The sequence below is a fragment of the Microtus pennsylvanicus genome, chromosome 11 (genome assembly GCF_037038515.1).
Source record: "Microtus pennsylvanicus isolate mMicPen1 chromosome 11, mMicPen1.hap1, whole genome shotgun sequence".
Lineage (NCBI taxonomy): Eukaryota > Metazoa > Chordata > Mammalia > Rodentia > Cricetidae > Microtus > Microtus pennsylvanicus.
Window position 1 is genome coordinate 66,122,943 of NC_134589.1, and position 13,560 is coordinate 66,136,502.

A 13,560-nucleotide genomic window follows, 5' to 3' on the forward strand; every position below is an offset into this window, starting at 1 on the left:
GAGGGATAGTAACAGATCCAGCGTTTCATGCCCATTATGCAAGCACTCTCCTTGACGTAGCCCTACTTTCAACCCTAAATAATACACTAACATAGATATTAAATGTTTTTGGTTTTAGTTATATGTATATTATGTATGTATATATGTATTTTATGTATGTATGTATGTGTTTATGTATGGGTTTGTGCAAGTGAGTAAGGGTGCCTGCAGAGGCCAGGAGAAGGTGTCCAATTCCCTGGAGCTGGAGATAGATGCAATTGTGAACTGCTTAATGTGGGCGCTGGGAGCCAAACTCTGGTCCTGCAAGAGCAGTATGTACTCTTGACCACTGAGCCATCTTCTCCAGTCCCATCTAGATGACTATCTTTATCCTATGTTGTGGAATAGGAATCAAGGTTCCCCGGGGTCAGGGACTAGCTGGAGGATTACCCACTGAGCAAATGGGGATCTGGGGTTGAGATCCAGGTAGCCTGGTGCCACATCTGGGATCTTGTCGGCAGCGCTTCTCTGTAGTCCCTGTGTGCACAAACAGTTCAGTATGGCTCTGGCTCGGCTCCAGTGGAGGAGTCTTCCTGAGAGAAACTGCTAGACTTGGACCCTTGGCTAAGAGTTGGAGCAATTTTACCTTCACAGAGCATCCACAGAGGTTCCTGGTGGGAGGGGGTGTCCAATGAGTAATCAGAACTAGGATATATCTGTGGAGGCCCCTGAGAGAGTATTTCCAGCTGTCTGTGTTCTGACCCCCAGTAAGTCAGATGGAGGCTCTGTCCACAGGAATGGGTGGGCAGAAGGTGCAGCTATGCTTTTTATTCTGTGCTCACTCTTGCACTATTGAGGAAGGGGATCTGGGGAACGAGAGGAGGAATAAAAGAGGGTAAGCATGGTTACATACATTATAATTATGAAAGTATGAAAATGGCATAATCAAGTCAGTTATTAAGTACAATTAATATGTGCTTTTAAAAAAGAAAGAACCATGGCAATGGGAGCTGTTTCCTTCCCAACCTGAAGCCTTTCCCTCTTTTTATTCAGGAGCTTTTCACCATGACTCTTGTCCTGCTGGGTCTAGCCATTCTGTTGCTCCACCGTGTGGCCTGTGAGAAACCCCCAGAAGAAACCATTCCTCCCTTGGCTTGGCGCTTCACACATTCCCTGTATAACGCCACCATCTACGAAAACTCGGCTCCCAAGACCTACGTGGAAAGTCCAGTGAAGATGGGCATGTACCTGGCAGATCCCCAGTGGGTGGTGAAGTACCGGATCATCTCTGGAGATGCAGCTGGAGTGTTTAAGACTGAGGAGTATGTGGTGGGCAACTTCTGCTTTCTTAGGATAAGAACCAAGAGCAGCAACACGGCGCTGCTCAACAGGGAGGTACGAGACAGCTACACACTCATAGTGCAAGCGTCAGACAAGAGCCTGGAGTTTGAAGCTCTGACCCAAGTGGTCATCCACATCCTGGACCAGAATGACCTGAAACCCCTCTTCTCCCCACCTTCCTACAGAGTCACCATCTCTGAGGACAAGCCCCTCAAGAGCCCCATCTGCAAAGTGACTGCCACGGATGCCGATCTGGGCCAGAACTCTGAGTTCTATTATGCCTTTAATGCCAGGTCAGAGGTGTTTGCCATCCATCCCACCAGTGGGGTGGTCACTGTGGCTGGGAAGCTGAATGTCACATGGCGAGGGAAGTATGAGCTCCAGGTGCTGGCTGTGGACCGCATGAGAAAAATCTCAGAGGGCAATGGGTTTGGCAACTTGGCTCCATTGGTAATTTATGTGGAGCCTGTGCACAGGAAGCCCCCAGCTATCACCTCCGTGGTCATGGCTCCATCAGATGGTGATGAAGGTGACATTTATGCCACTGTCACGGTGGAAACAAATGACTCTGGAGCTGAAGTAGATTCCCTGGATGTGGTTGGTGGTGATCCTGGAAAGTACTTCAAAGCCTTCCAGTCCTATGCCCAAGACAACAAGTTCAACTTGGTGGCAGTCAGGGCTATTAACTGGGAAGAACACCCGCATGGCTTCAACCTTAGCTTCCAGGTCCACAGTAGGAACAGACTTCCCACCCACTCTCCCATCAGGGCTTTCCACTTCCCACCCTCCAGGCTGAACAACCTCAGATTTGAGAAGACGGTTTACAGAGTAAAGCTCAGTGAATTCTCCCCTCCTGGAAGTCGTGTGGCATTGGTGAAGGTCACCACTGTCCTCCCCACTTTGCGTTATGTTCTAAAGCCGTCCTCTGGGAACACGGTATTCAAGCTCAATGCTCGCACAGGCCTGATCACCACCATGAAGCGTGTGGACTTCAATGACCAAAACCAGTACCAGCTCCATGTGAAAACCTCCCTGGGCCTGGCTACCACCACAGTGATCATTGACGTTGTGGACTGTAACAACCACGCCCCAGTCTTCAACAAGTCTTCCTACGAAGGCACCTTTGATGAGAACATCCCTCCTGGTACCAGTGTTTTGACCGTGACAGCCACAGACCAAGACCACGGGGACAATGGACATGTCACCTATTCCATTGTTGGCCCTAATACTGTCCCATTTTCTATTGACCCTTACCTGGGGGTCATCTCCACCACCAAACCCATGGACTATGAACTCATGAAAAGAATATATACCTTCCGGGTCCAGGCATCAGACTGGGGGTCTCCTTTTCGCCAGGAGAAGGAGGTGTCTGTTTCTCTGAGGCTCAAGAATTTGAATGACAACGAGCCTATGTTTGAGGAAGTCAACTGTACTGTGTCCCTTCGTCAAGATGCACCAGTCGGGAAATCGATAATGGCTGTGTCCGCCATAGACATGGATGAACTTCAGAACCTAAGGTATGAAATTGTGTCTGGCAATGAACAAGACTATTTCTATCTTAACCATTTTTCAGGGGTGATATCTCTCAAACGCTCTTTTATGAATCTCACTGCCGTTCGACCCACCAACTATTCTCTGAAGATTACAGCCTCTGACGGCAAGAACTATGCATCCCCCACAACTCTGAAAGTCACTGTGGTGAAGGACCCTCACTCCGAGGTCCCTGTACGATGTGACAAAACAGGAGTGCTGACCCATATCACAAATACCATCCTCCAGTCCGCCGGGCTCCAGGGCCAAGAGTTGGGTGAAGAGGAATTTGCCTCCCTCAGCAACTATCAGATCAACCACCACGCTCCCCAGTTTGAGGACCACTTCCCTCAATCCATCGACATTCTAGAGCAGGTGTCCATTAACACCCCCTTGGCCCGCCTGGCAGCCACTGACCCAGATGCTGGCTTTCACGGCAGTCTGGTCTATGTGATTGCGGATGGCAATGAGGAAGGTTGTTTTGACATTGAGCTGAAGACAGGGCTGCTCACAGTGGCAGCAGCCTTGGACTATGAGACCACCAGCTTCTACGTCCTCAATGTGACTGTGTATGACCTGGGCACTCCCCAGAAGTCTTCCTGGAAGCTGTTGACTGTGACCGTAAAAGACTGGAATGATAACCCACCCAGGTTTCCTCCGGGTGGGTACCAGCTCACCATTTCTGAGGATACAGACATTGGAACCACGATCACAGAGCTGAAGACGAAAGACGCTGACTCAGAGGATAATAGGAGGGTTCGCTACACTCTGCTAACCCCCACCGAGAAGTTCTCTCTCCACCCACTCACTGGGGAGCTGGTTGTCACAGGACACCTCGACCGGGAATCAGAGGCTCGGTACATACTCAAGGTAGAGGCCAGAGACCAGCCCATGAATGGCCACCAGCTCTTCTCTGTCACCGACTTGATGATCACATTGGAGGATACCAATGACAACCCTCCGCAGTGTATCACACAGCACAGTAGACTGAAGGTGCCAGAGGACATGCCCCTTGGGACAGTCTTGACATTCCTAGATGCGTCTGATCCTGACCTGGGCCCTGCAGGTGAAGTGAGATATACCCTGGTGGATGACGTCCATGGAACCTTCCGGGTAGAGCTGATGACCGGAGCTCTGAGTCTGGAAAGAGAGCTGGACTTTGAGAGGCGGGCTGGTTACAATCTGAGCCTTTGGGCCAGTGACAGTGGGAAGCCTCTAGCCCGCAGGACCCTCTGCCACATAGAAGTATTAGTCCTGGATGTAAATGAGAACCTCCACTCTCCTCGCTTCTCATCCTTTGTATATCAGGGCCAAGTGCAGGAGAACAGCCCTGCAGGGACCACGGTCATGGTAGTCACGGCCCAGGACGATGACAGTGGCTTGGATGGAGAGCTCCAGTACTTCCTACGGGCTGGCACTGGCCTGGAAGCCTTCAGCATCAACCAAGACACAGGTACTGGGGTGAGGTACACGGGGTGCTGGGGCTGAAATGGGACACGGGGACAACACGGGGGAATTCACCCTCCTGACTCTTGTATTTTAGGTTTGTCTTTATGAGGATTTTTACTGCAGGTTTTTTTTTTATATAGGCACACACACATATATACATACACATGTATGTGTAAAATACATATTATATGCATATAATAAACATATACATCCCATTTATGAAAGTGATACATGATAGTTATCTATCTTTTTTTTAATTTTTGAGACTATAATTTAATTACATTTCCCCCTTCCATTTCCTCCCTTCAAATTCTTCCATATACCCTTCCTTGCTCTTTTTCAAACTCATCACCTCTTTATTATTTATTTATTTATTTGGTTTTTTGTGACAGGGTTTCTCTGTGCAACAGCATTAAATGTCCTGGAACTTACTCTGTAGACCAGGCTGGCCTCGAACTCACAGAGATTGGCATGCCTCTGCTCCGTCGAGTGCTAGGGTTAAAGGTTTGTGCCACCATTGCCCGGTGACCTCTTTTTTTCTTTTACTAATTGTTATATGCATATATACATATATATTCCTAAATATATTCAGTTCATGTAATGCTGCCTGAATGTATGTGTGTAAGTTTTCAGGGTTGACCATTTGGCATTGGACAAAGAATTGGTCTGCTCTTCCCTGGGAAAGGCCACTTCTCCCATTCCCAGCCTTCCTTAGTTACCTATAGTTTTGTGTGTAGAGAGACCTCGTGGCCTTCTCTCCATCCATTTTGGCATCTATGTTCCTTGGTGTCCTTGTTCAACTCTCATTTGGGTGGTCACATTAGTGAGACTCTGGATGTAGCTTCTCATGTGAGCAGAAAACTCAATCTCACAGCAAACTCATGACCTGACTGCTATACCCTTTCCACGCAATCTCCTACAAAGTTCCTTGAGCCTTAGGTGCAGGAGTGTTTCGAAGATGCATCCAGTAGGATTGGGCTCCACAACTCTGCGTTTTGATGGGTTGTGATTTTTTGTAATGGTCTTCATCTGTTGCAAAGAGACGCTTCCTTGATGAGGGAAGAAGGCTCTACATATCTGTGGATAAACGGACAAATGCGTAGATTGTGGCGAGGGATTATGTTGGATTAGTAAATTAGTGGTTGTAGATTCTCCTCCAGAATCCTTGAATAGTCAACTAGGTTTCCAGCACCAAGCATGTTCTCCCTCTTGCTGAGCAGGTCTTAAGCCCAATTAGAAAGCTGTTGGCTACCACCAAAGTATGCTTGCCACTGCTAAGGTTATTGTGCCATAATGCTTGCTGATGTGGTTCATAGGCACCATTGCTGGTTGGGACTGTTGGTTGCCTCTCTCCTTTCGAAGCTTGCATGGTGCCTTCTGGTACTATGAAAGCTAGTCCTCAGGGAGGGGGCTTTCGGGTCAGTTCCAGCTCAGGGGCCTCTGGGCCCTGTTTCGGAAGTGCATAGTGTTTTCAGCAATTGGGACTCACCTTCCACCTCTGGGAAGTAACCAAGGGCAACAGCAATAGAATGTGTGTTTTGAGATTCTCCTGGACAGCCCTGGCCAACAACTTGAACGAGGGCTTCTCGGGTCTGCTGTTAGGGTTTTTGTTTAGGTGGTCTTTGGCTCTTAGAGGGAGCACCATCAGCCCAGATAACAAAGGCTCATTAAGTCTCTACATGGATATTTATACACAGAATTAATTACGTGTACCAGGTGCTTGGGTATTTTGTTTGTTTGATTTTTGGTAAATAGTTAAGAGCACGATTCCTTGTGGCTTTTTCAGACATCCTTATTTGTTATTTTGCCCACTTCCTTTTCTTCTGAATTAATCTCCCCCACGCGCTAAAAGCCCCCCTTTTCCATTTCCGCAGATCACTTGTACCCTGCTATTCTCCTTTGCCCTCCTCCCTCCTTCTTCTATATTTACGCCCTCCCCCCTAAGAAGCCTCCCTTTCCCACTTCCTGGATCAGATCATGTGTACACTGCTACTCCCCGCGCTACTGCACCCCAAGCCCCATATCCTGGCAATGATCTGGTTATGCTTTCCTGTGTTCTGTGGTTACTACAGCCAATGTACTCACACATGAAGGTTTGGAGCTTGGAGCTTCCAATAAGAGGCAGTGTACAACAGTTGTCTTTCTGGGTCTCTGTTACATCAATCAATATGATCTTTTCTAGTTCACTCCATTTACTTACAAAGTTCATGCTTTCATTTTTTCTTTAAAGCTGAATAGTTTCCCATAGTGTGCACCACATTTTCACTACCCATTCATCAGTGCTGGGACATTTAGGTTGTTCCTGTTTCCTAGCTGCTGTGACTAGAGCAGCAATAAGTGGGGCTGAGTAAGTATCTGTGGGATAGGATGCGGCGCCCTTTGGGAATACGCCAGGAGTCACATATCTGAGTCACAGAGTAGATTTATTAAAGCTTTTTGAGAATTCTCCACCCTGATTTCCATAGTGGCTGCACCAGTTTGCAATCCCACCAACAGTGAATGAGGGCTCCCTTTCCCCATGTCACCTCCAACATTTGTGTCAGTTGTTCCGTTGATTTTTGTCATTCTGGCTGGTGTTTTGAATTGCATTTCCCTAATTAGTCTCCTCCTCCTCCTCCTCCTTCTCCTTCTCCTCCTTCCTCTCTACTGAGATCCCAGACCTATTTTTTGAATGGGTCATTTGGGGTTTTTACCTTTTTTTTAGTTATTTATATATATATATATATATATATATATTCTGGATATTAATCCTCTGTCAGATGTAGAGCTAGCAAAGATTCTCTCCCATTCTGTGGGCTTCCTCTTCACCCAGTTGATTGTTTCTTTATCTGTGCAAAAGCTTCGTAGCTTTTTGAAGTCCCACTTGTCAATTGTTGGCCTTAATTGTTGGGAAATGGACTCTTACGCAGGAAGTCCTTCCCTACACCTGTGTCCTGTAGGCCCTGCCTGTGTTTTCTTCTAGTAGTTTCAGTGTTTAAGCTTCAAAGTTAGGTCTTTGGAGTCAGTTTTTGTGCAAGGTAATAGATATGAGTATAATTTTGTTCTTCTGCATGTGGACCCCTTAAATTTCCCAGTATCACTAGTTGAAGATGATTTCTTTCTCTAGCATATGTTTTTGACATTTTTGTCAAATATTAAGTAGTTGAAGTTACATACATTCATGTTTGAGTCTTTGATGTTGTTTCTTTGGTCTACATGTCTGGTTTTGTGCCAATACCATATTATTTCACTACTCTGGTTCTGTAATATATCTTAAAGTCTTGAATTATAGTTTGTTTCCTGGGCGAAGGACAGGGTAGTGTGGTGGCAAGAGTATTCCATTTAACAGACTCTAGACCCAGCTCTCTCAATCTCTCTTTCCTCCTCCTCTTTTCACCCTTCTTCTTCTCTCTCCAGGATTTTTCTGTGTAGCCTTGGCTGGCCTGGAACTCTCTATGTAGATCAGGCTGGCCTCGATCTCACAAAGATTTATCTGTCTCTGTTTCCCAAGTGCTGAGATACTAAAGGTCAATATCATGCTCAGCCCCAGCTCTTCTTCTTACTCGCTATATAATCTGGACCAAATTTATTCTCCCTATCTGGGCCTCAGTTTCCCCATTTGTTACCTCTGGCAGGCTCTGCTTTGATTGTGAGTCTAGACCCTGCCCCTTGTGCAGACCTTGTCAGCTGAAAGTGACCAGTGAGAACTTAAGGTACAGGCTTCTTGTGCCCACTGTTAGAACCTCACGTCCTAGAGCAGAGCTGGCCCTTTTAGGTAGTTTGTAGAGTACATGAACTAAAGACCGGAGCTAGGCCCCTAAAGCCATGAAGTGATGAAGTAGAGAGCAGAAACATATTCCTCACACCTCTAACCTTCAATGTGAGGATCCACCAGGACTGAAGGACTGTCGGGATTAGGTTAAGGCCAATGGTAGGACATCCCAATTACAGAATGTAAGGAAGCTAGCTGGAACTTGGGTTGAAGCAGTTGGGCATAGCTGGTAAACTTTCACTGTCTTCTGGAAGCCTTGTATATGTCTGCATGCCAGAAGCAAGGGCCGTTTGAGCAGAGACAGTTACCCCTGTGTTCAACTCAGCATCTCCCACCTCATGCTGACAGCCCTACCTGCTTTCCCTGGGTTGTCAGTCAGCATCCTTTCCACAGTACTGATCAGTGGATGTTGGGTAGGGTGATTTTTGTTCTTGTTTAATTTGTGTGTGTGTGTGTGTGTGTGTGTGTGTGTGTGTGTGCGCGCGTGCGTGTATCTGTGTGTATGTATATCTGAACACGTGCTTATGTGTGTGTGCATTGTATATACATGTGTGAATGTGCCCATACATGTGAGTGGGCACATCGAGGCCACAGGCTGATGATAGGTTTCATCCTCTGTTGATCTCCACTTAATTGTTGGAGACAGTCTGTTATGGAACCCCAAGGCTCACTGATTCAGCTAGCTTGGCAGACAACAAGCCCTACAGACTCCTCTGCCTCCTCCATCCCTCTTCCCCAGTGTTGAAGTGATGGGCACCCACCACCGTACCCAACTCTTATGTGGGTGTTGGGGATCTGAATTCAGGTTCATACTCATATAGCAGGTAGTTCACGGAGCCCTCTCCCCAGCCCTGGGTAGGGTAGTTTCTAAACCTCTCTGAGATCTGAGTATATTGGGTTTCATCACTTGCTGTCTCCAGGAATGCTCGAGACTCTGGCACCTCTGGACCGAGAATTCACACCCTTCTACTGGTTGACGGTACTGGCTGTGGACAAGGGCTCCGTTCCCCTCTCTGCCGTCACTGAAGTCTACATTGAGGTTACGGACATCAACGACAACATACCCTGCATGTTGCAGCCTGTGTTCTACCCCTCTGTCCAGGAAGATGCCCCCTTGGGTACCTCCGTGCTTCAGCTGGAGGCCTGGGACCCAGACTCCAGCTCTCAAGGGAAGCTGACCTTCAACCTTACCAGTGGGAACCACATGGGGTACTTCGTCATTCATCCTTCCACAGGTGAGGCCTGGAGAGCCGGAGGGACGGGGTATACATCTACAAGAAGGTTCTCGGAGTGTTCCTGGGGCAGCACCAGCATTACCTGCAGACAGCTTGGCAATTCCAATTCTCAGGCCCCCATCTAGACCTGTCCAGTGCACGATCTGAGGCAGACTCCAGAAATGTATGTTTTAGCAATGCAAGCACAGCATTCTTACGGGTGCCAAAGTTGATATGCTTTTCAACCATGCCATCTCCACAAGAAAGTGAGAACTTGTTGAAATCTTCCTTGCTTTGGGGTTCAACAGGCGACCCAGAGGTCAAGCTGAGATTAGTTCAGACCTTCAAATGTTCTCCAACTGACCCTGCCCCCAAGCCACAGCCACGGCCAGAGCCATCATTAGCTGTTGTTCTACTTCTTTCTGTTGCTGTGGTAAAAATATTTTGATCAGAAGCAACTTAGGCGAGGAAAGGGTTTAGCCCATAAAGATATCTTATTGGTTTATACTTCCAGGTCATAGTTCATCACTGAGGGAAGTCAGACTGCCAGGAACTGAAGGCAGGAGTCATGGAGGAATGCCGCCTACTGGCTCTCTGACTTGCTCACAGGCTTCTGTTTAGCTGGCTTTCTTATGCAGTCCAGGATTGCCTGTCTAGGGAGTGGTGCCCCCTGCAGTGAGCCGACCCTTCTACACCCAGTAACTGTCAAGCCAACCCTCCATAGACACACACACACAGGCCAATATGATTTGGCAATTCCTCAACTGAGACTTTTCTTGCAAACAACTCTAGGCTGTGTCAAGTCAACGACTAAAGCTAACTGGGACAGCCCTTACTGCAGACTAGTCTCAGATCTGTCCACAAAACAGTGACAATTGTGATTTCACCCACATCCCATCAGCCTCCTCACAGGCCAAAAATAGTAGAAGGTTCAGGGGAATCCAGGGGTAACCCCATCGCAGCAATGACCCAGGGAGAGCCTTCCAAAGATAGTTGGTTTGATTCACACTAACTTTAAGCACAAATTTGCTAAGTTGTAGTTCATATTGGCAAATTCCATAGAACATTCCAGATCTCTGGATGGTCTTCAAAGATAGCATGCTCTGACCACGTTCTCTTCCTATTCCCACAGGGCCACCGTGTACCAGAGACTGACAGCACATCACACATACAATCTTTGGTCCCCACAGTCTCCTTCCTGACCCCTGTTGTCTCAGTCCCATTCTGATCCCTCCAGTTAGGACACCTGCCGCTCTTGTTCCACAGAAGTCTGACATTCCCATGCGACCCCTTCTTTCTGGCCCCACAATGTGCTTTTGCCCCGTAAGGACAGATAGTAGAGGGGAAAGGGGAATAGCTTATCAATTTTCCCAGGAGCCCTGAGGCATACAGTCTTGGCAGGGAATGCCAAGAGTCTGGGGTTAACCTTTGACATCAGGTTGTAGCTACATCCTCTTCTTTCTGAGGTGAGGAGGCTTTTCTTTGAGAAAACTAGTCTAAGCAAGTTCACCCCTCAGGCTCACCCCTGTCACCAATGTCCTACCCCCACACCTCTCCTCCCCACTCCTCACCTAAGGCATTTACTCCTCAGCTTTTCCCAACCCCCTTCTATTTACTGTCAACAGGCCTCTGGCAGCAGGCGTGGCAAGATGCCCTTGCAGGCAGAGGCACTCCCAGCTTTTGAAGCCAGGCAGAAGAAATCATGACTAGTCTGAACTCTAACTTTTACCATGATAATTGTACCCACCATCAGCCCCCAACCCACTTCCTCACATTGACCATGTCATCCGCGTCTCCACTGCAGAAGCCTGAAAGGTCTCCCTATGTCCTTGAGATGAAGTCAGGGTCCCCTGTGTCCATGAAGCTGGTGCCTAAACCGGTCCCACTGACCTCTCTGGCTTCACCTTACCCCCTCACGATACCTCTGTTGGCTCCAGCTACCTGCCTGTCAACATAAAAACCGCAGCTCTCATCTTAAAGGGAATAAGAGATGGTTTACTCCGGAGCCATTCTGAGTGACCATGGCCAGAGAACGTGGATTTAGGCAACACCAATCAAATTCCACATTCCAACACAGATGCAGTTTCACAGGGTTTTTATAGTTCTACAGAACAAAGTCAGCCATAAATCTAGGCAACTATAAACTATATTGGTGGGTACACCAGAGAGGCACACAGAGAGAAGGGGAAGATTTTTTTATAGACCCAAGATGCTGTCTGACAACATTCTTAGCTCTTGGATTGGTGGAAGCTAGTGTTCTGCTAAGTTAATAGCTTCTAAGAGGTTTCTATTTATTATCACAAGGTGTTATAGTTCAGATACAGAGTGAGACAAGAAAGCTAAAACCTGCCTGAGATAAAGTAATTCGCCTCTGAACCTACAAAGTTCCAATCTCCCCACAGGACTGAAATTCCAGTCAGCCCATCAGTCTCTGCAGACAGACTCCTTCCAGGAGATTTTTGCTGTTGTTCACACCCAGACACAGCTCCTTCAGGACTTTTCATTCATAGCTGCTGTGGACTACAGAGGCTCTTCCCATGGGGTTTGGCACCTGCTACTGTCCCAGTCAGAACTCACTGCCTTCTCTCTCACTGTGCAGCCCTGGTTGACCTGGAACTTGCTAAGTAGACCAGGCTGGCCTTGAACTCACAGAGATCTGCCTGCCTCTGCCTCCCGAGTGCTGGGATTAAAAAGGCTTGGTTACACATCAGGCTTCTTCTCTCTTTTTGTTTGTGTGACCACAGAGACCAGTCAACTGTATTTCCTAATATCATAACACACCTGCCGGCACTGCTAACATACCACACAGCCCACTGTATCCATTCACGTGATTGTTCCACTAACTCTCCATGGCCACTGGACTTCAACAGGTTTCTGAAAAAGGGAAACTGACTGCTTTTGCCTGTCTTAGTGTCTTCAGTACCTGGCGCTACCATAGAGTAGCTCAACAAGTAACTTTTAAATGGATGAATGAGCTCTTGTTTGTGATCCATACCTTTACTCAGCAAACACTTATAGATGTTGTCCCCTGCGAGGCCTTAAAGTCGTGTGCTGTGGAGAGATGTAAAGAGAAATCTGATCTTGTTCTAGGCCTTGGGGAAGTCGGCCCATGGGAACCATAGATATTTAGTGATAAATACTGTAGGAATAGCACCAAAGAGTAAATTATATGCAGGTAGATAGGTGCTTTTGGTGCTCGGGGGAGGGAAAAAGCTGCTGGGTGTGGCCAAACTGTGGCGGCCTAATGAAGGAAGTGGGGATAAGTAGTAGTCTCAGAGGGCACAAGGACAGGGAGGGTGACCTGAGAACCTCCTGGTCATTGCAGATGGAGGTCACAATCTGGAGATAGCACATTTCCACCCCGCATCACTGGTGAGGTCTTGGGAACGTTTCTGGACTACCTAGGGGGCAGATGGAGAGGGAAAAGGGTGACCCTAAGGTGGACTGATGGGGAAGCTTTGTTAATTTAACTAGTGTCAGCTTAGGCTGGGAGAGGCGGGGACTTCTACCACACAGGCTCAGTGGATGCTTCAATCCCTATGCGGGGCCTCAGCCATGTCTCACCTTCATGAGTATTCTCTGGGAATCCAGACACAGCTGTCAGAGAGAAACTAAGGGGTAGACAAGAAGGCAGTGACTCAGGAAGTTCCAGGGCAGCGGTTTCAGGAACATAGGTCCTTAAAGGGTGAAGGAGGAGGTAGGGAGAGAAAGTTCAAGGCAGAGACAAAACATGGCTGAGCATAGTGGTTCTATACCTCGAATCCCAGCACTCAGAAGAATGAAGCCAGTGTCTGACTGGGCAAGCTGGTGATACTGTGTGGATTGCTGAGTTTTGGACCCATCAGTGCCTCATAGTGAAAATGGACTTAGGTGGGAACTTTAGTTAGCACATTCTCTATTCGTGTCTCCCACCTCCTCACCACACCTTCCATTTCTCCAGAGCTCTAAAAGTCCCCCCCCCCCCCGCGCCAACAAACAAACAAAAACAAAGCAACAAACCCAGGACTCTCATCTGAGAGTTACGTGTGATATTGAGCCCACCCCAGTAACAGCCCTTCATTCATATTGCTCTCCATCTGTCCTTTTCCAGGTCTGCTCTCCACTGCCAGACAGCTGGACCGAGAGAGCAAAGACGAGCATGTCCTGGAGGTAAGTGGTGGGGAGTCTGGGCACGGCCTTTGGGAGCCCCAGAAGGAGGCTGGGCTGTAGGCAGCCAGCTGCATGGCCCCAGCACTGTGTTTGTGGCTGTGGCTGGAGTGTAGGGCTGAGGTGGGACAGGACAACCTATTCCAGTAC

At 47.9% G+C, this 13,560-nt stretch overlaps 1 protein-coding gene across 1 annotated transcript in view; it reads left to right on the forward strand.

Moving 5' to 3' along the window:
- The first annotated feature begins 1,044 nt into the window (after positions 1-1,044).
- Positions 1,045-13,560, forward strand: part of Fat2 (FAT atypical cadherin 2) — a 58,580-nt gene continuing 46,064 nt past the window's right edge. The window contains exons 1-3 of the mRNA XM_075992556.1: positions 1,045-4,303; positions 8,971-9,285; positions 13,355-13,413. Coding sequence (XP_075848671.1) covers positions 1,045-4,303; positions 8,971-9,285; positions 13,355-13,413 — 3,633 coding nt within the window. The remainder of the gene's footprint in view (positions 4,304-8,970; positions 9,286-13,354; positions 13,414-13,560) is intronic.